Source organism: Nycticebus coucang, chromosome 5 (genome assembly GCF_027406575.1).
Source record: "Nycticebus coucang isolate mNycCou1 chromosome 5, mNycCou1.pri, whole genome shotgun sequence".
Lineage (NCBI taxonomy): Eukaryota > Metazoa > Chordata > Mammalia > Primates > Lorisidae > Nycticebus > Nycticebus coucang.
The window spans coordinates 64,079,392-64,107,272 of record NC_069784.1 but is presented as its reverse complement, the minus strand read 5'-3'; the positions used below and the strand labels follow the sequence as shown (position 1 = coordinate 64,107,272).

General features: G+C 42.0%; 1 protein-coding gene across 1 annotated transcript in view; it reads left to right on the top strand.

The window, feature by feature from the left end:
- RRAGD (Ras related GTP binding D) overlaps positions 1-22,663 on the top strand; it is a 40,364-nt gene extending 17,701 nt beyond the window's left edge. Inside the window, exons 2-7 of the mRNA XM_053592262.1 lie at positions 1,841-2,136; positions 8,461-8,660; positions 9,402-9,516; positions 11,366-11,508; positions 17,838-17,986; positions 22,347-22,663. Of these exons, the coding sequence (XP_053448237.1) occupies positions 1,841-2,136; positions 8,461-8,660; positions 9,402-9,516; positions 11,366-11,508; positions 17,838-17,986; positions 22,347-22,498 (1,055 nt within the window). The 3' untranslated portion in view covers positions 22,499-22,663. The remainder of the gene's footprint in view (positions 1-1,840; positions 2,137-8,460; positions 8,661-9,401; positions 9,517-11,365; positions 11,509-17,837; positions 17,987-22,346) is intronic.
- Positions 22,664-27,881: the final 5,218 nt, after the last annotated feature.

Sequence of the window (27,881 nt, the reverse complement as noted above, 5' to 3'; positions counted from 1 at the left end):
CTCTGATGTTGTGGAACATCTTTTCGAACACTTATTGGCCTTTTGTGTGCCGTAATTGGAGAGACATCTGTTCAGATCTCTTGCCCATTTTTTATTGGGTTATCTTCTACTGTTGAATTGTATGAGTTCTTTATGTATGTATATTCTGAATACTAGACTCTTAACACATACGTGATTTACAAGTGCTTTCTCCCATTCTGTAGATGATCTTTTCTTTTCTTTATTTTTGAGGCAGTGTCTCACTATGTCATCCTTGGTAGAGTGCTGTAGCATCACAGCTCACAGCAACCTGGGATTGTAGGCACCCACCACAATGCCTGGCTGTTTTTTTTGTTGCAGTTGTCATCATTGTTCAGCTGGCTCTGGCCAGGTTCAAACCAGCCAGCCTGGGTGTTATGTGGCTGGCGCTGTAAGCACTGTACTATAGGCACTGAGCCAGTCTTTTCATTTTCTTTCTCAATTTTATGAAATTTATCTATTTTTTTTTTCCCCTGTGGTTGCTTGTGCTTTTGATGCCATAGCTAAGAAACCATTGCCTAATCTGAGGTCATCCAGATTTACACATATGTTTCTTTCTTAAATCAAACATTTTAATTTAAAAATTTTATAGAAGCCCTTAAGTTTAGGTGTTTCATCAGAGTTACCATTTTTGAATATGATTTGAGATAAGGGCCTGACTTCATTCTTTTGCACGTGGATATCCAGTTGGCCCAGCACCATTTGCTGGGTGAGACTTACTTTTAATAATTATTTTAGGTTCTTGATCTAATTTAATTCATGTAACAGCCCTATAAGATGTTAATTATTATCTACTTTATTGTTGTTGTTGTTGCAGTTTGACCAAGGCTGCATTTGAACCCGCCACCCTCGGTATATGGGGCTGGTGCCTTACTCACTGAGCCACAGGTGCCACCCAAGATGTTAATTATTATCATTATCAAATTTACTTTACAGACTTTGAGTCTCAAAAGCTAAGTATCTTTCCAAGGGCCAATAGCTCAAACCCCAAGTCTTGCTGACTTCAGAGTCATAACATGTAACCACTAGGCTACCCTTTGCTTCTGTGAAATGTACATGCTCTTGGTTAAATAGTAAGACTGTTTAGAATTAAGCGGTTGTTTAGGACTAAAGGACATCATGGACTTAATACTGTATGTTTCAAGAACAAAGAAAAGAGAGAGTCCTACATACTTTTATCCGGTGATGTCTGACCCCTCTAGGACCTTTGGCAGAGGATTTTAGGATTGGATTTTTATTTCCAGGGACTTGAGTAGTGCTCTCCTATAGAACTTCCTCTTCTGGAAGTGGCTGGTAGCTGCCTTTCGGGATGGTGCAGGTCTGGAGCCAGAGTAGGCCCGGAGAGCTCTGACTCACAGGGTTTGCACCCCCTCCCTAAACAGCCGGCATCGGAGGGATCTAGTGCAGTGCCTGTTCCCAGGCCGTGGTGGTGTGTGAGAGGCATCACTCAAATGAACAATTATCCTCTGGTGCACAGAGCCTCTCATGACACAGCAGAGCAGGAGTATTGCTCTGGGTTTTGAGGTCTGGATCTTCCTGAGGACAGTCTGCTCTGTGAAGTCTCTGCCTTTCACACTCCAGAGTCCCTGCTTGTGACCTGGTGTCATGCAGGCACCTTGTCCTCTGGGATGGTGTGAAAGGTGATGACACTATACTTGTTAGTGTTTTGCACCTACCCACAGCTGTCCCCTCGGTGACAGGGGCTCCCTGGGCTCTGGAGAGCAATGGCGTCTGCTCATCGTGAATCACAGTTGGGTGGAAGTGAGATCCTGACTGGCCATGTGATAGCATCTCACCCCTATTCTCACTCTGCTTTCTCCAGTCCTGGACTTCAGCGATCCCTTCAGCACCGAGGTGAAGCCACGGATCCTGCTCATGGGACTGAGGAGAAGCGGCAAGTCGTCCATCCAGAAAGTCGTCTTTCACAAAATGTCCCCCAATGAGACCCTGTTCCTGGAGAGCACCAACAAGATATGCCGGGAGGACGTCTCCAGTAGCTCCTTCGTCAATTTTCAGATTTGGGACTTCCCGGGACAGATCGACTTTTTTGACCCTACCTTTGACTACGAGATGATCTTCAGGGGGACAGGAGCCCTGATATTCGTCATTGACTCCCAGGTGAGGCTCAGCGTCCTGTGGGTAAGTTGCCCCCACTCCCCAGTATGAAGGGAGATTTGTTTGTGATGGTTTTGCTTTGGTTTCTAACGCCTGGAGTAGATTGTTCTAGCAAACAAGTATTTCTTAGGCAGGGCCCTCAGACTCTGCAAGAGAAAAGATTCCAGCCTTGACCCAGTCAGTCTGCTGGCTGCCAGGGAGCTATTTGCACTTCAGCAGGTCACAGACGTGGGACCCTCCCTGACAAGAGAGTACCATTCAGGCCAAGGACAGCAAGTGTGTGTCATCTTCTCCCCGCCAAGACATCTACAAAAGGTCACAGGTTTTCTGCAACAAAAATATGGGCATAAATTTACATTTAAACTGTTTATTGTCTCCTATAAGATAAAGTTCTAAGTGTGAAAAATTTCCTTCTGAAACAAATTGTTATAATTATTACTAGTACACAGTTGATTCACAATGTATTATGTATTTTATAGATAAATATAAAGAATAAAATTGGAGATAGATCTCTCTTAAGAAAATGGATATTTGGCTTGGTACCTGTAGTACAGTGGTTACTGCACTGACCACATGCACCAAGGCTGGCAGGTTCAGACCCAGCCCCGGCCAGCTAAACAACAATGACAACTGCAACAACAAAATAGTTGGGCGTTGTGACGGGTGCCTGTAGTCCCAGCTACTTGGGAGGCTGAGGCAAGAGAATCACTTAAGCCCAAGAGTTTGAGGTTGCTGTGAGCTGTGATGTGACCGCACTCTACTGAGGGTGTCATAGTGAGACTCTGTCTCATAAAAAAAAAAAAGAAAGAAAAGAAAATGGATATTTGATATTTTTTCCACTTAATCCATGTATCCATGCTTGAATTCAACATCGATTTTTGTTTTTTTGTTTGTATAGATGTAAGCACTAAAACTTTGTTCATATGAAGCAGCAGGTGACTAAAGGCTGATTGTTATGCACTTGTCCCATTATTCAAACTCCTTCCAAGTTATATCCCCTATATTGGCCTGTTCTCTGTCATGAAAAAATTATTTTTAGTAGTTTATCAATAGGCTTCCTGGTTAGGTCCTCCTACTTTTTTGGAAGCAAAGAATTGGGAACACCTTCACTGGTGAAGACCTTTCCCCCAGTCATTAGTCACCCTCTTAATCAGAGTTCCAGCATTTCATTCGGCTCTTTGGCACCGAGTTTTTTATACCCTGGGGCCTTTCTCTGGCTGGTGTAAAGAGGAGCTGGGAAAGGGAGACAGGACCACAGGGCATCACCGGTACGTCTTATGCAGATCTGTTTTAGGAAGGGGATGCACAGTGTGGCAGGATTGTTGCTCTTCTTGTCCAGGGGCTCTTAGGAAGTTTCCGTAATGGGAGGCCCAGCCTGAAGGCTCTCTGAGGGCTCTCTTCTGCAGCCAAGAGGGAATAAAAGGCGCCAGATCCTCTAGGCGTGTGCCAGAGCAACTCTGAAGTTCAGTTTGCACAATGTCCTTTGAATTCTGGACCCACAAGCAGACAGGGTGTCTAGCTCTGGGGACCATCATCCCAGCTGAGCACACCCTGCCCTTCTAGGAGCACCAGAGGTGTCAGATAGGAAGGGTTATGAAGACTGTTTATAATAGTTCTGAGCCCATGTTTGGAAAACTGTTCTCTGAGAAATCTGCTCCTGCCTGAGAGATCTTAAATTCTTTCATGGAATTAGGCACCTGTTTAATATAATAATGAAGTTTCCAACCAGGCCTTTCAGTTCCAGGTAGCTACACTGTTTACTTTTACGTGATTGTGTGAGGACAGCCTCTGGTTAGAGGGGTTCTTTCCTTTGTTTTTTTGGTAGGGGTGAGGGAGGAGACTTGAAATTCAATGGTCAATGAACAGCACTTCACTGACATTCCACGGCCCACTCAGACACATGTGTGCCATGCGTGCTGAGACCCCTGCCCCACGTGATGGGACCCTGAGAAAGGCGTGTGCCGGGCCTATCGAGACCCCCGCCCCACGTGACGGCACCCTGAGAAAGGCGCGTGCTGGGCGTGCTGAGACCCCGCCCCATGTCCGGGACCTCTGCTGTCAGACCTGCTTTCCTGGCTGTACCACTTACACTGACCTGTTTTCTGGCCCCTCTGTGGTCTTGGCAGTGTCCGCTGCCTTCCTGTCTCAGAGCTGACAGAAGTATAAATTAGGGAGCTTGGAACCTGAGGGGAATAGATGGGGTGTGTGCATATTGCTGCTGGGGGTGGGGGGGTTTCCAGCGATATCCTGTTCGTCTGTGTATTCTAAGCTCCACTTTTCTCCCGGATTCATGCAGTCCCCACGTTCTATAGTTGTTGAAGCAGGTTGCAGTAGTAGTAGTTCTACTTATGCTGGGTAGATTTCCAACCAGGTGACTGTCATTTCAAGACAATGGTTTATAAATACTTAAATACCATGTTGTGCTTGCAAAGCAATTTGTATTTCTGGAACTCAAATTTTCAATACAGATCTATCTTAGATATTTGTAATGTAGGTATAATGCAGCTAAAATGGGTATGCTTGCCTATGTTTATATTGAAATTATAATTTGGTTTTAATTGTACCTGAACAGGGAAGGCAGACCTTCAATTTGGGTTGGTAAATGTGTTTTTTTATTTTAGTTTGTTTGTTTGTGTATTTATAGTAGGGTCTCACTGTGTTGCCCAGACTGGATTACAGTAAGTATTCGTAGGGGCGATCATAGCGTACTGTAGCCTCAACATGCTTGGCCTCAAGTGATCCTTCTGCCTCAGCCTCCTGAGTAGCCAGACTACAGAGACCTGCCATCATGCCCAGTTCTTGGGTTTGTTGTGGGTTTTTGTTTTAAGTTATACTCTTAAAAACAAGAAAAAGATTGTTGAGTGCTTTTATTTACTAAGGAATAATTAAATAAGCAGTTTCAGAGCCTAATATACTTTTCTGTTGGAAACAGACTGTAAAACTTGTGGTTGCAGGAATCTTTATGATATGGTTTCAAACATTTGAAAGGAAAATCACACATTAGGGAGGTGTATCAGCAGCACTTGAGTGTCCTTTCCTTTCCTTTCCTTTCTTCTGTATCTCTCCTTTTTCTTTTTAAAACAAGGTCACATTTTGTTGCCTGGTCTAGAGTAGTGATGGGATCATGGCTCACTGCAGCCTCAAACTCCTAGGCTCAAGTGATCCTCCCATGTAGCTGGGAATATAGTCGCACACCACCAAGCCGAGCTAATTTTTCTATCTTTCGTAGAGATGGAGGTCTCGCTATGTTGTTCAGGCTAGTCTTGAACTCCTGACCCCAAGTGACCCTTTTGCCTTGGGTCTCCCGAAGTGTAGGATCATGGACATGAGCCACCACACCTGGTCCTTTTATTTCTAAGCAGTGCTCTTTTGGTCTGACACCTTTTTTTGCTTGTGAATTCCTCACAATCTGTATTTACCAGATAAATACATCCCCAAAGAAAAAAAGCATCCTCACAGAATGTTGTGAAATAAAGAAGATTAAAAGCAAGCATGATGTCTGTCACATGAGTGTGTGATGCCCCAGTACCCTCTCATTCCCACCTACAGTGCATAGGATCCAAAAGAGTGTTTCACATGCCTGTAATTCCTAGGTCTAATTCTGGAGTGGAAACTAAGCCATATGTTTCTCTTTTACTTTTATTTGTCCTAGAAGATAATAATAAACAGTGGAAAAAATCATCTACAGTCCCTGTGTTCTACTCACCCAAGTATTTTCTTCTTTTTCATGTCAGTTTTAGCCCTGTTAGCTATGTGCTGCTTTATCACTTACTTGTTTTTTTTTTGGTTTTTTTTTTTTTGTAGAGACAGAGTCTCACTGTACCGCCCTCGGTAGAGTGCCGTGGCGTCACACGGCTCACAGCAACCTCCAACTCTTGGGCTTATGCGATTCTCTTGCCTCAGCCTCCCGAGCAGCTGGGACTACAGGCGCCCGCCACAACGCCCGGCTATTTTTTTGTTGCAGTTTGGCCGGGGCTGGGTTTGAACCCGCCACCCTCGGCATATGGGGCCGGCGCCCTACTCACTGAGCCACAGGCGCCGCCCTATCACTTATTTGTTAATCAGACAGTTCTGTATGCTTGGCAGGGAGGGTAGAGCAGTACTTTCTAGTCTTTTGACATGTGATGCTCTCTTGACATTGGGTGGTTTTGCTTATTCCCTTGACTTCTTTCTTTGCTTGAACACGTCAGCAATAACACTTCTCCAAGGTTTAACTTTCATGCAGCAACATGCACTCATTCTAAGTGCACAGTTCAGTGGGTTTGACATGTGTATGCGCCTTATAGCTGCCTCTCATTCAAGGTATAGAATATTTCCATTGTCCTCAAGTTTCTCTGTACCCTTTCTCAGGCAGTGTGTCCCAAACACCTAACCCTTGGCAACCACTAATGTGCTTTTGTCACTTTCTTATATTTCACATATGTGGAAATGTATGATAATAACTACTTTTTATTTAATTCTTAATCTGCTGACTCAGTGTCCAATATTTGCCTTTTGTTTTAAATAACTCTTGAGTATAAAGGATAAGGACTCCATTTTTTATTTTTCTCTCTTCATTGTTTTCTAATTATTTTGACTTATCTAGAGACTAGAGAGACATTTTTATTAATTTAGTTTGGAGAACAGAAGAATGCTGGGAAACATTAAAACCCAGTTAAATTGGCTTTCTGTATTTTTCAGGTTCAGACTTACGAGTGAGAATGAAAAGTTCTTTAAATTCTGTCCTATACATTGCTTTCCCTTTTTTGCTGTAAAAACAAGGCCTATTCACACCCTTCAGATTGGCAATGATCTAGATCTGACAGCACCAAAGTGCTGTTAAGTCTGGAGCACCAAGCGCCAGGACGTGCTATCCGGCCATGTACATCCTGTGCCTGGACCCTGACAGGATGGCTTTGGGTGGGCCATGTGCATGTGAGAGTGTTCACATAGCACCACACCTGCACATACTTGGAAACATTCAGAGTGCCTGCCGACAAGCAAACATGATGAATTATAGACCATCCATCAAATGAAATTGTATGGAGCCATTAAAAGAAATGAACTCGCTAGAGTCATGCACCATGTAGCATTCAGCACGGGAGAATCTTGCTGACGTCATGGCGAGTAAAAGAGGAAGACTATCTATGCATACAAATTGGTGTCTCTAAATTTTTAAGCAGTGTTAAGTGAATTCCGTGTGCTGTTTGGGATATAATGTATGCAGTGATGCATGAAGGAATGAGTGAGAATAAACACTAGAGTCAGGATAGGGGCTGCCTCTGGAGGGGGCGCTGGGCTGGGAGGATGGGATACATACATAGGGCTTTGGTGTCAGTGTTTTATTTCTTAAGTAGAGAATGGATGCACAGGTGCTCGTTACGTTATTATATAAGTGTGGGAAAGGGAAAAAAACAGTTTTGTGGACTGGCACAGTGTCTCATGCTTGTAATCTCAGCTCTTTGGGAGGCCAGTGTGAGAGGACCACTTGAGTAAGGCTGGTAGTTCAAAACCAGGTTGAGTAACATAGTGACACCCTGTTTCTAAAAAAAATGAAAAAAAGTAGCATGGGGCGGTGCCTGTGGCTCAAAGGAGTATGACACTGGTCCCATATGCCAGAGGTGGTGGGTTCAAACCCAGCCCCGGCCGAAAATTGCAAAAAAAAAAAAAGAGAGAAAGAAAAAAAGCAGCATATTGTCTGGGGCAAATACTCTACACTAGAGGTCAGCAAATGTTTTTTGTAAAGGGCCAGATGGTAAATATCTTAGGCTTTGCAGAATTGTGCAGAACTGAGGAGTTTCCTCGGAGAACTACTCAACTCTACCATGGTAGCGGAAAAGCGAATGAGCACGGCTGTGCCCCAACGTGACTTCGGGAGAACAGGCAGCGGGCCTGCGGGCCGTGGTTTGCTCACTTGTGCTCTGGCTCAGTGGTTCTTAAAACTGTTCCCCTGCTCCTTCCCCATCCTCCCTGTAACATGTATCATGTCTCCAACTCTAATTGGTCACCACAGTTCATGAGAGACCAAGAAGCTGGGAAACATAGTATTCCAGAGAGGTCTTAACATGGTGGGGAGTCATTTTCCTTTCCTGAAACTGCAACTCTGATCTTTTTGACTTTCATCAGCCAGAATCATAACTGCCTGAGTCAGTTTTTTTAAGCCTTTCTTTTTCTTCTGTTAACAAAACTTAAGTTTTCAAACTTGAATCCTAAGAAGCCAGCTCCTTTTTGGGGAGACTTTACAGAATATTTTGGGGAGTTACAGTCATGTGGTTCCAGAGCAAACATGTGTTCAGAAGGTTCTGAAAGCAAAGAAGTCTCCTCTCATGGCGTTGCCTTTGGTCCTAGGACGATTACATGGAAGCCCTGGCCAGGCTGCACCTCACTGTGACCAGGGCCTACAAGGTGAACACCGACATCAACTTTGAGGTGTTTATTCATAAAGTCGATGGTTTATCAGATGACCACAAAATTGAAACCCAAAGAGATATTCACCAGAGGGCAAACGATGACCTTGCTGACGCTGGATTAGAAAAAATTCACCTCAGGTGAGAAGAGAACCCCTTGGAGGTCCCAGTCAAGGATGGGGAAAAAAAGCAGGCGTGGGTTCCAGAGTCAACACAGTTGTCTTGGCGTGGGCACTAATTTGCCTTGTTTACTCAGTTTATGCGGTAGACACTAGGATAGGATTTGGGGAAAATAAGCTGTGCAAGTGTTCATTCTAATCTTCAGTGAAAGCAGGGGTTTAATGCCAAGGTTCTCTCCCATATGAAAAATACATAACATAAAACGCATAAGTATAATTCAGGAAGTCAGTTGATGCCGAAGTTTACCATCCTTGGCAAATATGTTATTACCTATATGTAAAGGAGTAGTCATAAAACAATCCAAAGAAATACAAAGAAAAACAACTTTGCCATCATTTTTTGTGAGGTAGTACATGCATCATTCATTTTTCAAATTGGGAAATGAAAAAAAATCAGATGCCTCAATATCAATAATATAAACTGATCAGATACCCTAAGAGGCTGTGTGCAGATGACCCATGGGGGTTCTTGGGTAGACTGTCAAGAGGCTGGTGTGGATGCCGCCTACTGCTGCCCTGCTGAGCCTGCTGGGCAGCGGGTGAGAAGAGGTCCAGTCCCGTTCTGGCTTTGTGGAAAGCTGGAGGAGTAGCTCATTAAGACTGCCCTTGTGTATTGAGGTCACTGTTATTCTGAGGGGCTGAGGTATGTGTGTTAGAACTGCAGGTACAGAAGGCAGATTACTGGTCCTGTTTCTTCTTTCAGCTTTTATCTAACAAGCATATATGATCATTCAATATTTGAAGCTTTTAGCAAAGTGGTTCAGAAACTGATTCCACAACTCCCAACTCTGGAGAATTTGCTAAACATCTTTATCTCAGTAAGTAAATAATATGCTTCTGTTTGAGTTATTTGTAAAATTTGAAAGTAGCATAATAACAGTGAAAAAGAATGCCAGGAAGGCTATGTTAACCGGTGTGATGAAAATGTGCCAAACGGTCTATAAAACCAGTGTATGGTGCCCATGATCGCATTAATGTACACAGCTATGATTCAATAATAATAAAAAAAAAAAACAGTGAAAAAGATCTTATTTTTGCTTGTTCCCATAGCACTTTTTTTTTTTTTTTGCAGTTTTTGGCCAGGGCTGGGTTTGAACCCACCACCTCCAGCATTTGGGGCTGGTGCCCTACTCCTTTGAGCCACAGGCGCTGCCCCCCATAGCACTTCAAGGTTATTTAAGTATTACTTTTGAAGATTACTCCTGCATATTGTTTTAATCATGTATGTATTTATTTATTTATTATTATTTTTTTTTGCAGTTTTTTTTTTTTTTTTTTTTGGCCGGGGCTGGGTTTGAACCCACCACCTCTGGCATATGGGGCCAGCACCCTATTCCTTTGAGCCACAGGTGCTGCCCAATCATTTATTTATTTTTGAGATTGGGGTATCTTATGTGGAGGCTGGGGCAGGAGGATTGCTTGAGCCCAGGAGTTTAAATTTGGCCTGGACAACAACTCCTGGGCTCAAGCAATCCTCCTGCCCCAGCCTCCCAAGTAGCTGGGATCACACGTGCACACTACTCCTAGGATTGTGTTAGATCCTTTAACATTTTTTTTTTTTTTTGAGACAGTGTCTTACTATGTCGCCCTGCGTCGAGTGCCAAGGTGTCACAGCTCACAGCAACCTCAAACTCTATGGGCTTAAGCGATTCTTCTGTCTCAGCCTCCCAAGTAGCTGGGACTACAGGCACCTGCCACAATGCCTGGCTATTTTTTGGCTGTAGTTGTCATTGCTGTTTGGCAGGCCCAGGGTTGGTTCAAACCTGCCACCTCCAGTGTATGTGGCTGGTGCCCTAGCTGCTTGAGCTACAGGCACCGAGCCAGATCCTTTAAAATTTAATTCCCTGAATGGATTCCAGAACTTCATTGTTATAATTGGGGTGTTTATTCAACTTATAGGTAATCATTCAATATTAACAGGGCCTTACCAGTGGTAGGGAGCATGAAACTTGGTTTTAGTGGTAAGATATACACTGTTGAATAGGTTTTTTTTTTTTTTTTTCCTGAGACAGACTCTCACTCTGTCACCCAGACTAGAGTACAACAGTGTCATGGTCATAGCTCACAGCAACCTCAAATTCCTGGGCTCGAGTGATCTTTCTTGCCTCAGCCTTCTAAGAGGTTGGGACAATAGGTATCTGCCAACACACTGAGCTAATTTTTTTAATTTTTAGTAGAAACTTCAGGCTGGCCTTGAGTAGCTTTTTATATGTTTAACACTTTGTTAATGATGTGCTGAGTCCTACAAACCACCAATTCCAGGCTGGCCTGAGTTGAATCCAGGTGGACCTATTAGTTGTTTTCAAATTTATTCTTTCACTGTACAATTTTGAATGAGTTTGTTTAGATTTTCAAACATTTTTTTTTCATTTATAGGCAGTAAAATTAGTGTTTTTACTTGGTCTTTTCCTAATTGCAGGTGTATCTCCAAGAGTTAGAAAATATTCCCAATGTGCCTACCTAAAATAAATAACTCGTGATAATTCTATGTTTCATTTCTTATGTAAGTCCATTATAAAGAAGTTTAAATCCTAATAAAATGTGGCAAGTTAAATTTCTGTTAATTTTTGTTCATTTGTATTTTATGTAGAGGGTAGCATGTAATTTTATGTAATCATAAAATGGTCTGAAATCAGCTGTTGCTTTAAGGCAACTTTTTTATTTCAGAATTCTGGAATTGAAAAGGCATTTCTGTTTGATGTGGTCAGTAAAATTTATATTGCGACTGATAGTACCCCAGTGGACATGCAAACCTATGAGCTCTGCTGTGACATGATAGATGTAGTTATTGACATCTCCTGTATTTATGGGTAAGTAAAACATACTTTTTTTTTTTTTTGAGACAGAATCTTGCTCTGTTGCCCAGGCTGGAGTACAGTGGCGCTAACATACCTCATTGCAACATTGACCTCCTGAGCCCAAGTGATCGTCCTAACTTCAGCATCCTGAGTAGCTGGGACTACAGGCATGCACCACTTCACTAGCTAACTATTTTATTATTATTTTTTTGTATAGACAGGGCCTTGCTACGTTCCCTGAGCTGGTCTTAAATTCCTGGCCTCAAGCAGTCTTCCCACCTTGGCTTCCCAAAGTGCTGGGGTTTGCAGGCATCGGCTACTGTGCCCAGCCATAAAACAGTCTTTTCTTTCTTTTTTTTTTGAGACAAATCTCCTTTTGTTGCCTTCTGTAGAGTGCCACGGTGTCACAGCTCACAGCAACCTCTAGCTCTTGGGCCACAGCTCACAGCAACCTCTAGCTCTTGGGCTTAAGCAATTCTTTTGCCTCAGCCTCCCAAGTAGCTGGGACTATAGGCACCCACCACAATGCCCCGCTACTTTTTGTTGCAGTTGTCATTGTTGTTTTAGCTGGTCTGGGCCGGTTTTGAACCTGCCAGCCTTGGTGTATGTGACTGGCACCCTAACCACTGTGCTATGGGCACCAAGCCCCATAAAACATTCCTTTTTTTTTTTTTTGAGACAGAGCCTCAAGCTGTCACCCTGGGCAGGGTGCTGTGGCATCACAGCTCACAGCAACCTCCAACTCCTGGGCTCAAGCGATTCTCCTGCCTCTGCCTCTCAAGTAGCTAGGACTACAGGCGCCTGCCACAATGCCCGCCATTTTTTGGTTGCAGCCGTCATTGTTGTTTGGCGGGCCCAGGCTGGATTCGAACCCGCCAGCTCAGGTGTATGTGGCTAGCACCTTAGCCGCTTGAGCCACAGGTGCTGAGCCCCCATAAAACATTCTTAATGACCACAGTCAACCATCCTTTATTTCATAATTTTTGAGACATTTTGCATTTACTTATCTGACTTTTTAAATCACTGAGATCCACAAATAAATATACCATTTAGCATTCAATGCTAATAACAATTACTGAGCAAATGCCTGGCATTGTGCTAATAGTCTTATGCCTGCATCATAGTAATTTAATTCTCAACTCTTCCATGAGGCAGGAACTACATTTGACTCTTGAACAAAGTAGGGGTCAGGGGTGTCGACCCTCTATGCAGCTGAAAAGCTACATATAACTCTTACCCCTCCCCCAGTGTAACTACTAATAGCTTACTGATGCCTGGAAGCCTTACTGATAGCATGAACTGTTGATCAATACATATTTTATATGTTATTAATATATGTGTTATGTACTGTATTCTTAAAGTAAGCTAGAGTAAAGGAAGTGTTATTAAGAAAATCATAAGGAAGACAAAATAAATTTCCTATTAAGTGGAAATGGTTTGTCATAAGGTCTTTATCTTTGTCATCTTCACACTGAGAAGGCCAAGGAAGAGGAGCTTGGCCGCCTCAGAAGTGGCAGAGGCAGAAGGAAATCTGTGTCTCAGGGAACAACCTGGGCAGTTCAGACCCATGTTGTTCAAGGGTCAGCTGAACTGCAGTCACCTCACAGATGGGGAAACCAAGGTTCAGAGGGGTTCAGTCTAGAATTAGAACCCAGGTCTGACTGATTCCTGAGGCTTTGCTAAAAAGTCTATCAACATAGCTTGATGTTTGATACACTTGGAAGAGACTAATAGTTATTGAACTCTAAATGAATATCTATACTAACAACATTTCTATTTTCTTCTTTGTTACAGGAAAGAAATTTTTGATTGTCTCATGGGTAATGGAGTATAATAAAACTAAGCAAGCGACATTACATGCTAATTATCATTATTTGTCATAATAGTTTTACATTTTTAGAAAACAGTACTTCCTATTTACTTAAAATACTATGTGATAAACAAGGAGTGGGGAGAATTGATTATATTGTCAGACAATTCTACATGATTACAAATTTGCTGAACAGGTGTTGCAAGGAGTGAATGGGTGTGAGCTAGTTCTTTGTTTGATTAAGATGTCAAGGTGTAGGGTGACACCTGTGGTTCAAGGAGTAGGGCACCAGCCCCATATACCAGGGGTGGTGGGTTCAAGCCTGGCCCTGGCTAAAAACTGCAAAAAAAAGAAAAAAAAAGCTGTCAAGGTGTTGCTGTCTGTTCATACTGGTTCTTGTGTCCTTGCCCAGTCATTGGTGAGGCAAAGCTTTTTTGTTCATCCTCCTCTCTACTCTCTGTGGCTTGCCTCACGTGGCTCTGTGAGAGTCTCCATCTCATCATTTCTTTCTCCTGTCTAAAAATCCTTTTCCCACTCAGTTCAGATTCTCTCTGTTAACTCTGTTACATACACACACACCCCCAAAGTCCCTTCCATTACAAAATAGGGAAACCCTCATAGGATTTTAGTGAGCATGAAATTCATAAGGCTCATAATGTGCCTTAACCTGGTAGGCCCTGGATAAATGTAGTTGCCATAATTTATTTTAGAAAGTTGTTATTATTATTATTTTTTTTTTTTTTTAATTTTTTTTTTTGTAGAGACAGAGTCTCACTGTACTGCCCTCGGGTAGAGTGCCGTGGCGTCACATGGCTCACAGCAACCTCTTAACTTTTGGGCTTAAGCAATTCTCTTGCCTCAGCCTCCCGAGTAGCTGGGACTACAGGCGCCCGCCACAACGCCCGGCTATTTTTTGGTTGCAGATTGGCCTGGGCTGGGTTTGAACCCGCCACCCTCGGCATATGGGGCCGGCGCCCCTCTCACTGAGCCACAGGTGCCGCCCAGTAAGTTGTTATTATTAAACACTGCTGTCCAGCTTCAGAAACAGACCTTATTGCCCAAGATGACTGCCCTGCAGTATTCTATTATTTTGAAACTGTAAGTGGATAACCTTGAACTAGTCATGGGAGCTGAATGTATGCTGATTACAATCTAGATGCTGAGGTAATCAAGTACAATCAGCAACACAGTTAATCTGGTGCATATTTAACGATAAGCATGATCATTATTGTGCCATATGGTAATTAGATGTAAGTGGTAAGTTGTTCATGTAAATGATGTTATTCAGAGTTCCTTTTACCCTGCTAAAACAAACATGGGGAGAAGAGAGTGGGAGGAGGAAGCTGGGCTTTGCCATCACATTGTTTTTCCATGTGGAGTACAGTGTTCCCAAGAACCCTCAGGAGTCAGTAAGAACCAGTATGGGTCACAAATGGTTTGTGGGCTCTGGAGTTTCTCCAGCTTGTTTGCTGGAGAGTTGGCAGGAGGCAGGCAGGGCTGTGAGTGGAGCCTGGGGCCCTCTGAGTCACTGCAGCTGGAGTTGGCTGGTAACCAGAGGTCTTGCTGCCCTGCCTTGCTTTTCTAGCTGTCCAGTGGAGACCAGTGCAAAGCAGGTGACCTGATGCCTCAGGGATCTCTTGGCTGAGGTTCTGACTCCTCCCTAGCAGGCCTACAAGTACACCCTACACATGCTGTGAAATACATTCCCTCTTGTGTTTTCACATTTGCAGATGAAAACTTGAGAAGTTGAACATTTTTTTCTTTTTGTGGGGACTTACTTTTATTTTTCTTATTTGTTTGTTTAGATTTTTCTGGTTATGAAAAGAATACATGTTCATCGTAGAACATACATAAAAGTAAAAGAATAAAATTAAAATAGCCCATTTTCTTGCCATGTAGATACAGACAGTTACTATTAACATTTTTTTTTTTGGCTGGGGCTAGGTTTGAACCCGCCACCTTCGGCACATGGGACCGCCACCCTACTCCTTGAGCCACAGGCGCCGCCCAAACATTTTATTTTTTTGTAGAGACAAGTCTTACTTTATTGCCCTCGGTAGAGTGCTGTGGCGTCACACAGCTCACAGCAACCTCCAGTTCCTAGGCTTAGGCGATTCTCTTGCCTCAGCCTCCCAGGTAGCTGGGACTACAGGCGCCCGCCACAATGCCCGGCTATTTTTTGGTTGCAGTTTGGCGGGGGCCGGGTTTAAACCAGCCACCCTTGGTATGTGGGGCCAACACCCTACTCACTGAGCCACAGGCACTGCCCTATTAACATTTTTTATATATTTTATTCTTACTTCTATGTGTAATTTTTTAGGATAAGAAATTACTTTATATATACAGTGTATTTTTTGTCCAACATTAATTATCTCCTAAAAGTTTTCCTGTTATTTTGTGCTATTAATAGTGTTTAATGACTACATAGTCATAGTGTTTAATGACTACATACCTTTAATTGGAAATTTTATTTATTTAATTTTTTTTTTTGAGAAAAAATCTCACTGTGCCCTGAGTAGAGGGCAATGGCATCATAGCTCACAGCAACCTCTAACTCCTGGGCTTAAATGATCCTCCTGCTTCAGCCTCCCAAGTACCTGGGATGATAGGTGCCTACCACAACACCTGGCTGGTTTTTCTATTTTTAGTAGAGATGGGGTCTGGCTCTTGCTCATGCTGATCTTGAACTCCTGAACTCAAAGGATCCGTCTGCCTCAGCCTCCCAGAGTGCTAGTATTTCAGGCTTGAGCCACTTAGCCTAATTGGAAATTTTAAAGGCAGTTTTCTTTATCGGGTAAAAAAAATTCAAATGTTTCAGTTTATTGTTTCGGGAGCATTACTTATAAGCAAAAAAACAGTAGCTAAAAATAGTACAATGGAAGTTAAGAATCTTGTGAAATCATCTTTAACATTTGGATCCAATACTTGAAAGATTTTTTTTTTTTAATGTTTTGGCAGGTTATAGAAAGTTGAATGCTTTTTTTAAGAAAAGCAACTTCCACACTTTACTTTTAAGTGGCCATATGTATGGTAGAGATGGCAGTTCAGAATACTCTCAAAACTAAAAACCTTCACTTCCCTTAAAAAACCCTATAATTTAGACTTTTTATGACATGTGGCTTGTCGCCCTACCCCCTTGTGTGTATATAAAATTAAAGCATTAACTTCAAAATTAGATCTCGATTTGCGATTTTCTCTACCCCTGTCATCAGCTTTGCCCCAGTTATCTTATTTCCCCCAGCCTCAGCTTCCTCAGTACTTAGCTTAGAGGTTCTTAGGCAAACAGTGGGGAATGCATGATAAGAACTAAGGTAAATGTTTAATGAATGCTAACGCATGTGAAAATAATGAAGTTTAGCACAATTCCAATTAAGTTTCTGGTCAGTTTTTCATAATTTAAGGAGTAAAATTTATCAGAAAACTTATGTATAGTTTATATATGGATAAGCGGAAAATGTATAGGGAAGTATTTTTTTTGCCTACAAGGAAAGGATTTGTAACTCTTATTACAACAGTGTCTTCAAAAGGTCCAGTTTTGATCAGTAAAGCTATAATCGTAATAATAATAGCAATTATCATTTGTTGTACATTTGATGTTCTCCACATTATGCTTAGCACTATATATGCATTATTTCATTAAATCTTCATTAGGAAACTGAGACTCAAGTTACTCAGCTTGTCCAACTTTGGTAGTAAATAGCAGAGCTGGGATTCAAACCCAAGTCATTTGTGTTTACAGACCACACTTTCCTTAAGTAGACCAATATATTAACTGCCTATTTTGAAAAAATTTCAAATGCACAGAAAATGTTTAAGAGTGATACAGTGAACGCCTACCTATCCTTCCCTGGGATCCCTGTTTTAGCAACTTGCCATATTTGCTGTATCTCTTTTTCTAATACATTTTGCTTGTCTCTTTTTTAGTGACCCATTTGAGTGTAAGTTTAGACAACATGATGCTTTGATCCTAATTACTTGAACGTATATCTGTTACGAACAAGGACATTCTTTTATAGAACCACAATTCAATTATCAAATTAAGCAAATGTAGCATGGCTACATTATCATCTTAGACTACATCCAGATTTTAACCAACATCCCACTTCTATCTTTTATAGCAGTGTTTCCCCGATCCAGGGTCCACTCCAGCATGTGGCGATCATGACTCCTTAGACTCCTTTAATTTGCAACAGTTCTCCAGCTTTCTTGGTCTTTTGTGGCTAGGCTTTTGACAGCTGGCTGTGCTGTCTTGAGAGGAAGACCCAGGAAGGGGAAGCGCTCATTTCTACCCTCTCCTTCCTTCCTCAGGTCCCTGCAAAGTGGCTGCAGCAGACACTCACCACGTGACTGTCATGGACTGTGTCTGTTCTTGTGACTGTTTCTGAGGTCTTTTGCTGAAAGTCATTGCAAGTGTAAACGACTTCCTATGGTTATCATTTTTGTGTGTGTCAAAGCTGGTCACTATCACTGGCTTACAATATGGAGTTCTTTCTCAATGGTCAAATACATTTTGGTTTCTGTCCCCATTTAGTCTCAAAGAAGATGGAGCAGGAACCCCTTATGACAAGGAATCAACAGCCATAATAAAGCTGAATAATACAACAGTTCTTTATTTAAAAGAGGTGACAAAGTTCCTGGCTCTCGTTTGCTTTGTCAGAGAGGAAAGCTTTGAAAGAAAAGGTAATATTTTGGTGTGATTTAAAAGAGGCATTTCAATCCAGACTGATACTGCATTTCTTGTTTGTTGAATGTGCGTGGGCAGTGCCATGTCCCCTTGAATTGCAGCCTATAGTGCAGTCCCCTGGCTGGCAGCCCCAGGTAGGCTAGAGGTGGGTGAGCCCCTGCGCAGCCATGTGGCTTCCGGGTCTGTGGCCAGCCTGCCTCCTGGCGGTGCGGCTGTGACTGAGGTGTGGGGACAGCAGGACCAGGTCATGCTCCCCGGGGGTCTTAACTCCTATGTCCAGGATGTTGGCAGGGGCTGTGCTGCCCTCTCCTACTGTGTGGAAGGCTGAGGCCCTGTCCCTGAAAGGTCTTAGGTGACCATTTGTTTTCATGTAAAGAAGGGGACAGCTTTATACCATGTTAAAGCTAGATGGTGCTGGATGCCTATTCAGCCTTCTACTCTTGGAGTCTTAAAACACAGGGATGGTCTCCTGACTCTGAAAAGGGAAGACATGGATATGCTCAGTAACATCACCAAGTATTTTTTTAGGACCAAATTCAGTTTTTATTTTGAAATACAAGCATTTAACCTCATTCTCTCTCCCTCCCCAAGTCTAAATTAGCATGTGCTGTGGTTAGAGATTTTTGTGAGTAACTAGGGTATAGTTTACTCATGTGTTGGGTGAAAACAATTCCAACAAAGTGGCAGTAGTAACATTCACTGAAATAGCCTTTTTCTCTAATACATGTTCAACATAAAATTGCTCTGAAAATTTAGGAAAGTATGAAGAACAAAATAAGACCGCTTATCTCACCGTCTGTAGCTAAATTGATGTTAAATGTCTGAGGTTTTTTTTCTTCCCTCTCCCTTTCCTTCCTTTTCTTTATCCCTGTTTTCTTCCTTCTAATAAAATTGGGGTCATATTGCCTGTTTAATTTTATACCCTGTTGTTTTCACTTACGTATATAACAAGATTTTCCTAATTCATTGCCCATAATTTAGATTTTTATCACAAAATTAACAGATTAATTTAGAAACCTAAGCACAAAATAATTATTAATTAATTAATTATTATTATTATTTTTTGAGACAGAGTTTCACTATAACACCGTTAGTAGAGTGCTATGGCGTCACAGCTCACAGCAACCTTAAACTCTTGGGCTTACTCAGTTCTCTTGCCTCAGCCTTCTAAGTAGCTGGGACTACAGGCACCTGCCACAATGCCCCGCTATTTTTTGGTTGTAGTTGTCACTGTTGCTTGGCAGGCCCGGACTGGGTTCAAACCTACCAGCTCCAGTGTATGTGGCCAGCACTCTATCCAGTGAGCTACAGGCGCCACACCTATTTATTTATTTTTTGAGACAGAGTCTGGCTGTGCTGCCCTTGGTAGAGTGCTGTGCTGTCGAGGCTCACAGCAACATCAAACTCTTGGGCTTAAGCAATTCTCTTGCCTCAGCCTCCCAAGTGGCTGGGACTATAGGTGCTCACCACAACACCCGGCTATTTTTTTCTTGTAGTTGTCATTGTTGTTTGGCAGGCCTGGGCTGGATTTGAACCCGCCAGCCCTGGTGTATGTGGCCAGCGCCCTAGCCGCTGAGCTACAGGTGTCCAGCCAAAATAATAATTATTGATAAACTTCACTCAGAGGACCACTTTTAATACTTCCTGTATAACTTCCTGGCCTTTATCCTGTAGGTATACATGTGTACATATTTTTTAAAAGAACAATGAAATTGTATGATAAATACTACTTTATAACCTTCACTTAAATTATTACAGGTATCTTTCCAGCTCACTAAGTCATTTTAACCACATCATTTTAAAAATTGTTTTTGATTCTTTTATTTTATTTTTTATTTTTTTGGCCGGGGCTGGGTTTGAACCCACCACCTCCGGCATATGGGACCGGCGCCCTACTCCTTGAGCCATAGGCGCCGCCCTGATTCTTTTATTTTAGACACTTACATTGTTTCTCAATATTTTTTTGAGACAGAGTCTCACTTTGTTACCCTTGGTAGAGTGCTATGGCATCACAGCTCACAGCAACCTCCAACTCTTGGGCTTAGGCGATTCTCTTGGTTGCAGTTGTCATTGTTGTTTAGCAGTCCTGGGCTGCGTTTGAACCCGCCAGCCTTGGCGTAGGTGGTTGGTGCCCTACTACGGGCCCCAAACCCATCTCTATTTTAAAAAGACAAAAAAATTGCCTGGGCAACAGAGTAAAACTCTGTCTCGGAATAAATAAATAAATAGAAATGAGGTGGCTAACGCCTATAATCCTAGCACTCTGGGAGGCCAAGGCAGGTGGATTGCTTGAGCTCACAGGTTCGAGACCAGCCTGAGCCAGAGTGAGATCCCCGTCTCTATAAATAGCTGGGCATTGTGGCAGGTACCTGTAGTCCCAGCTACTGGGGAGGCTGAGGCAAGAGAATCGCTTGAGCCCAACAGTTTGAGGTTGCTGTGAGCTGTGATGCTACGGCACTCTACCAAGGGTGACAAAATGAGACTGTCTCAGATAAATAAATAAGATAGCTATGCCCCCTCACCCCAACAATTAGAACAGAATTCATAGGAGATGGACCTGGAGTTTGTTAATTTTTAAAAAGTAATGTGGGTGTTTTTTAATGTGCAGCTAGGATTGAGACCTCTAAACCAGAGAAGAATGTGGGACCGTATTAACTGTGGATAAAAATAGTGTTTATTTTCTTCATGTCGCTATTCTTGTATTCTCAACTGCCTTTAATGAAAGGGTTGAAACAGCAAACACTTAGGAATGCTTCTTTCCTTTAAAGACCTCAGTTGTGAACTTTTGCTTTTTTTACTTTTAAAACCCAAACACAGTAAAATTTTACATTTTGAAATGCACAAAGATATAAGTGAGTTAAGATTTGTCAATAACTATTAACAGGATATCTCTGAAATTTCCCAAGTATTTGATTGTATTCTTCTCACTGAGCCAGTTTCTTTATATTTTCTTCCTAAGGCAGTTTGCTCCGCATATAAGCAAAGAATTTTGAGGTTGTTCTTACATGTCATATTCAGATCCCCACTAAGTGAGATCATTTATTTGTTTCTTCTTTGTGTCTTATGATTATACTTTTCCACCTGATTGCCACGTTGGTCTTTTTCTCCTGGTTTCACTGCACTTGTGGTTCACTGTCTCTGCAGAAGCAGCAGAGGGTGCCGCTCAGAGGCATTCCTGCTCCTTCAAGCTGAGGTGCTCTCCCCTCCCACACTCCCTTTTGCAGTTGAATTTCATCCTTGGTGGGAATCCCAGTTCTTTCTTTGGAGGGGTGGGCTGTGGAAGTATCACCTGACAGATGGAAATAATTGTTGGGCTAGTTATTTTAATAAGGTTAAAGATAGTAAATAGAACCAACCACCTTATCCTAATTAGTGTAAACATAATGTTGCTCTCAAGACTTTCACACATTGGGTGGCACCTGTGGTCAAGTGGGTAGGGCGCCAGCCCCATATGCCACAGGTAGCGGGTTCTAAACCCAGCCCCGGCCAGAAAAAAAAAAAAGACTTTCACACATTAATTACAACGATGGGAGATGTACTCTGCAAGACTTTGGATTATCTTTTGTTCCATCATATTTTTGTGCCACTGATTTATTTCTATTTTTGGAGCAGTTGTCATTGTTGGTCAGCTGGCCTAGGCCAGGTTCCAATCCACCACTTTTGGCATATGTGGCTGGTGCTGTAACCACTGTGTTATGGGTGCCAAGCCCCACTGATTTACTTCTGAAAATACAGAAGATTCTCCTACTATTTCTCCATTTAAATCTTACTTAATATTGAAAAGCTGAGAGTGTTATTGGTTGTTGAGTTCCTGAGCTTGGAGTTGAGAAGAGCTGTCTGTCACCACTAGGGACTTTGCTTCCTCTAGGTCTTACGAGAATGGTTTAACTATAGTAGATATTCAGATTGATTGATTGATTGACTTGGGCTTAAGTGAACCTCCTACCTCAGCCTCCTGAGTAACTGGGACTACAAGCACCCACCACAATGCCAGGCTCTGCCTCTACTCAGAGTCAATTTAATAATGCCTTTTAGGGAGAAAATTTTTCATTACAGATTTATCTTAAGTGTAAGAAGCTTTTAATTCTGAAAGATAAAATATGTGTATTTCATTGGTTCTTTAAATCTTTTAGGTTATAGATACCTTTGAAAATGTAGTATGCACTCTGGAACCTGGCCTCAGGAAAAGTCAACCTTCCCAAGACTTTGCCTGCAGTTCCTGAAGCTCATCTACAGACTCTGGAGAAATCCGTGGCCCTGACACGAAGGCCCTGTCTTGGCTATAGCTGACATGAAAAGATGGAGATTATTGATTGCTATGAGGCATTTACAAATTTTTTTTGTTCTTTTCTCCAGGGCTTATTGACTATAATTTTCATTGCTTTCGGAAGGCCATCCATGAAGTTTTTGAAGTGAGAATGAAAGTAGTGAAATCTCGAAAAGTTCAAAGTCGGCTGGAGAAGGGAAAAGGAGCAACCCCCAATGGGACCCCAAGAGTGCTGCTGTAGGTGAGGTTTCGGGAAGCCAGGCCTTCTCAATGAGGCTGCTGCGCCATGCTACCCTACAGGAAGAGAAAGAGGAGATGGGACACATAGCATGGATTTGCTGTAAAAGAAAATTCCTGCAACCTTCTTGATCTTTTCTTTTTTAAATAAAGTAAGCACTTTGAAGCAGAAACTTGTATATTAACAATGAAGTAAAATCCACTGTACTTTCATTACACAAATGTAAACTTTTACGTTCTGTAGTCAGAAAACTCTCATGTGAGAACTGCCAGGAACTGTACATATTTTGCACTTTTTCATGTTTTTTTTCACATTGAACTGAACTTTGATAAAAGGACTTTTCTAAGCTTTTTTCTGTACTTCGTGGCAAGGACATGCACACAGCAATCCTTATCTATTACTATATGGCAATCAGAAATTAATCAGAAAGCGATGCATTGGGAATTACTTTTTGTAAATTTGGGACTTTTTGCTACCAATTGCTGAAAAAAATCATCTTCCAGTGGAGCTGGAACAGATGGGGAATGTAAGCTCCACAAGCAATAAGAACTGTCCTCTATTTATAACGGGTGTAAACAGTTTTGTAGAATAATATGAGCACCAGACTTACCTAAAAATTTCTATAGCCATGGCTTCCATGTTCTTCCCTGCTCAGCAGTTTTTATGAAGCTCTTTACCTCAACGCACATCTCCATAATCACTTTTTACAGAGAGATTATTTCTTTCTGCTGCATTCTTTAGAACTTTTGGGACCAGATTTCCAAAATGGAAATGGTGCCAATCACTGGAGAGAAATAATGTCACTGAATTGCAGTTTCTAGACGATTTTCTATACCTGCTAACCCAGGCCCAAATGTATGTGATTGGCAACTGCAGACTAACAAATATGTATACAATATCTACAATTCTGGATGTTTGGCTCCTGTGAAATGGCCTGTTATGCTACATTAAAAATGCTTGTTGAAGGCTGGGCGGGGCAACTCATGCCTATAATCCCAGTACTCTGGGAGGCCAAGGTGGGTGGATTGCTTGAGCTCAAGAGTTCGAGACCAGCCTGAGCAAGAATGAGACTCTATCTCTAAAAACAAGCAGGTGTTGTGGGGGGCTCCTGTAGTCCCAGTTATTTAGGAGGCTGAGGCAGGAGGATCACTTGAGCCCAAGAGTTTAAGGTTGCTTTGAGCTACGATGCCATGGCAACTCTTACCCAGGGTGACAGAGTCAGACTCTATCTAAAAAAAAAAAAAAATGCTTATTTAGGACCATTTTTTATTGTTCCATGACCACAGTGAATGGAGCAAACCTCAGATCGCCACCTGGAGCTTGATCCTATTAGTATCATTTGTCCCTCCCAGTCTTGTTTTCATCTTCTTTATTTGCTTTGGTGGTAAACATGCCTCATGTACTCCACCTAGTCTCACCTTATGATTGGCCTAGGGCTCAGCTTGCCGCCAGCATGCTCTGCCAGGCTGAAGAGCCATCAAGAAAGCCCATAATGGTGGGAAGTGGGAAAAGGGTGGCGAGAGGAAGCACTACAGTTAGTGGGTAACTGTAATGTGAAATTCTGTCACTTAATGTTTACTTTGACAGGAAATTCAGAGACCTGAATCCACCCATATGCCACATCATTCTGAGTAGATAATTTTATGTTGCAAGGGTCAGCCCCCTAAGGAATGCTTGTGAGACATTAGCAAATAAATTTTTAAAAGCAGAGCCTTCTAGGGATATCAAAGCTGGTCCTAGTGAAATACAGAAGTCCTAAAGCATCTTGTCCTTGAAGCTTTCTTCTGTCAGTGGCTTCTTTTTGTCCTCTCTCCTCCCTACCCCCAAGTCCTATTCCTTTGAAGCTGATAACCAAAATTTAAGATGGCATCTGATTGGGGTTTAAGGTTTGAGTGTGTGCATTTTGAAAGATGTCTAGGCTGGGTGCCATGGCTCATGCCTGTAATCCCACCACTCTCAGAGGCTGAAGTGGGTGAATTGCTTGAGCTTAGATGTTTGAGACCAGCCTGAACAAGAGGTAGACCCTGCCTCTACTAAAAATAGAAAAATACCCCGCTGGGTGTGGTGGTGCACATATGTAGGCCCAGCTACTTGGGAGGCCAAGGCCGGAAGATCACTTGAACCCAGGAGTTTGAGGTTGCTATGAGCTATGATGATAACCACTTTAACCCAGGGTGACAGAGTAAGACTCTGTCTACAAAATAAAGAAAGTAGGGAGGGAGGGAGGAAGAAAGAAAGGAGATGTATAAAACTCATTAAGGTGCCCTAACTCCCTTTTGTTTCCTACTCAGAAACCTGGATGGTTAGGCACCCAGGATTCCCTGATTCCCAGAACTAGATACTCTGTCGGACCTTTGCCAACGTATGAGTTTTTCTTATAAATCTAATTCTCTAATATTTTTTACACAATGTTTCTCTTTGAATAAACAAAGAATCAGTTTTCTAGTATGACTTTATCCTCAAGATGAACACTTGCCTATCTGGTCAATCACACACTACTTCAGTATATATATTATAGCCAGGTAGAGCTTCCATTTTTAAGCTGGGTATATGATGAGTTTTTGTTAAAATGTGCCTTAAAAAACCTACTACTTCAAGAGCAAATGATTCTTTGGGGGAAAGGCAAAAGTTATCCTATGACATAGGACCCAAGTTCATGGTAGGAAGTGTACTCTGATTAATCAATCACACACTAACTTTGGTGTGGCAATGACTCTTAATTAAAGAAAGAAGGAAGCATTCTGTCTAACTTTTCAGTTTTTCAAGTCTGTACTGTTGGAATTATAGCTTGTTTTCAAGCCCTTTCAACTTTTGTTTTTGATGCAGGAGCTCACTTACTGCAACACACATGACCATGCTTTGTTCTCACATTTGAGAATGCTGTAAACACAAAGGCCAGGTATGTGGATGGCCGCAGTGGCTGCACTGGAACATTTTTGCTTGGTTTGAAGGGTTGAGAACTTGGCCAGCAGGTTTCTAAAGCAAGGCAGTCCTTGCCTTTTGAGTCAATTAGAACCTCTGCACAGAGGTGAGACTCTGTGAATTATTACCCTTGATTATTTTTAGTGACCCACATTAATGTGAATGACCGAGGTATAGCACTTTGTTTTGGTTTTTCCTGAGTTCAAGATAACCAGAAGAGGGTGGAGTGTTTTTGAAGGAACTTAAATTAAAAACTGGTTGACATTCACAAGCAATGTTATTTTGTGAACATAATGTATTTTGGACCCTTAAATATAAAGTGGCTAAAATCACAGCAAAAGTGTTATACATGGGTTGTCAACTCTGTTTGAAACATACTCCAGGAAAACAACTGCACTGTCTGGATAATTAAAGTGTGGTATACATTCAATTTGTACAGACTGAATATGGTTTGTAATCAAGTGTGGTGGGTATGTTTTACTTTAAGCAGTATATCATTTACAATTATTACATTAACTGCCAATTTAAAAGTGTGTGTCATGGCTTCATGATTTGATATAGCTTTCATTGTATTTCAAGCATATTCATAAGTAAGCTTTCTGAGAGCAGAATGGTCTCTTTGGTGGAAAGGAAAGACGCCCTTTCATATTTGTGAGATTGTTTACATATATATATGTCATTGTTTCATTGGCCCTGTTAGGTCCATTTAGTAAAATTTATTTGTCCTGATTAACTAGCTCTCACTTTATTGAAATGATAATAAATCTCACTATTTTAATTGAACTTACATGTTTAATTTTAAACCTTATCTTGCCATACATATATTTGATTTATATCTCACAATTATATATATATATATATATATATATATATATATATATATATATATATATATACATAGTTTGGTTTTTTTTTTTGAGACAGAGTCTCACTATGTTGCCCTTGTTAGAGTGCTGTGGTATCATAGCTCATAGCAATCTCAAACTCTTGGGCTTAAGCAATTCTCTTGCCTCAGCCTCCCAAGTAGCTGGGACTACTGGTGCTCACCACAAGGCCTGCCTATTTTTCTGTTGCAGTTGTTGTTTAGCTGGGCTGGGTTGGGTTCGAACCTGCCATCGCCAGTGTATATGGCTGGCACACTAACCACTGAGCTATAGGCACCAAGCCACCTAGCTGTTTTTTTAGAGACAAGGTCTTGTTCTGGCTCAGGCTGATCTTGAACTCCTGAGCTCAGGCAATCCACCTGCCTTGGCCTCCCAGAGTGCTGGGATTACAGGTGTGAGCCGCCGTGCCCAGCCTTCTCCATATTTTTGATGGGGACATGCCTTTTGGAACTGTAGAACTATTATTTCTGTAAACTTCAAATACTAATTCTTGCTGGTCTGGCCCTAATCCTGTAATGGTTTGGAAATCCTCTTCTGACAGTCTACTTCATCATTCCCCACTCCACTGAGTAAGGTCCCACTCTATGATGACCTTTACAGAAATCTTATTTCTCACTGGAAAACCTTATCTAAAATTATATTCCCCAATTTTTTCATCAATGGTGATGTTGAGTTTAAGAGAAAGAAAATGTTATCTTTAACAGATTTGTTTAATAATAATAGATATTTGGTGGGCATGGTAGCTCGTGCCTGTAATCCTAGTACTCTGGGAGGCTGAGCTCAGGAGTTCAAGATCAGCCTGAACAAAAGCAGACCCCATGTCTACTAAAAATAGAAAAATTAGCAGGGCGTTATGGTCGGCACCTGTTGCCCCAACTACTCAGGAAGCTGAGGCAAGAAAATTGAACCCCCAAGCGTTTGAGGTTGCAGTTAGCTATGCTGCCACACACTCCAGTCTGGAGCAACAGAGTAAGACTGGGTCTCAAAAAAAGAAAATTAATAGGTGTTGACTAAGCGGAAACAGTATGCAGACACTGCTCGTAAGTAGTGCTTTTACATAACTAATCCTCATAAATCCAAGAGGCAAGTACTATATTCTTTTTTTTTATTGGCCAGGGCTGGGTTTGAACCCACCACCTCTGGCATATGGGACCGGCACCCTACTCCTTGAGCCACAGGCACCACCCAGCAAGTACTATTTTCAATTCCATTTTACCGATGACGAAATCAAGGCCAAAGAGATAAAAATAAGTTGCTCACAATCATACAAGTAGTAAAATACAGTTTAGGAACCTAACTTCAGATCTCTCCTTCCCAGCTATAGATAAACGTGGCTTCACCAATGTCTCCTTACACACTTTCCTATCACAAATACAAAGAGGGGCACTTGTGGTTCAGGATTAAATGCTGAGATACTGAGAAAAGAAATACCTAGTCTTACATGAGGTCCTCTTGCATATTTGTGGAATCTGTAGGAGTCTTGTAAATGGACTTCAGAAGGATGGGTGCGGTGGCTCACACCTGTAATCCTAGCACTATGGGAGGCCCAGGTGGGTGTATGGCCTGAGCTCACAAGTTTG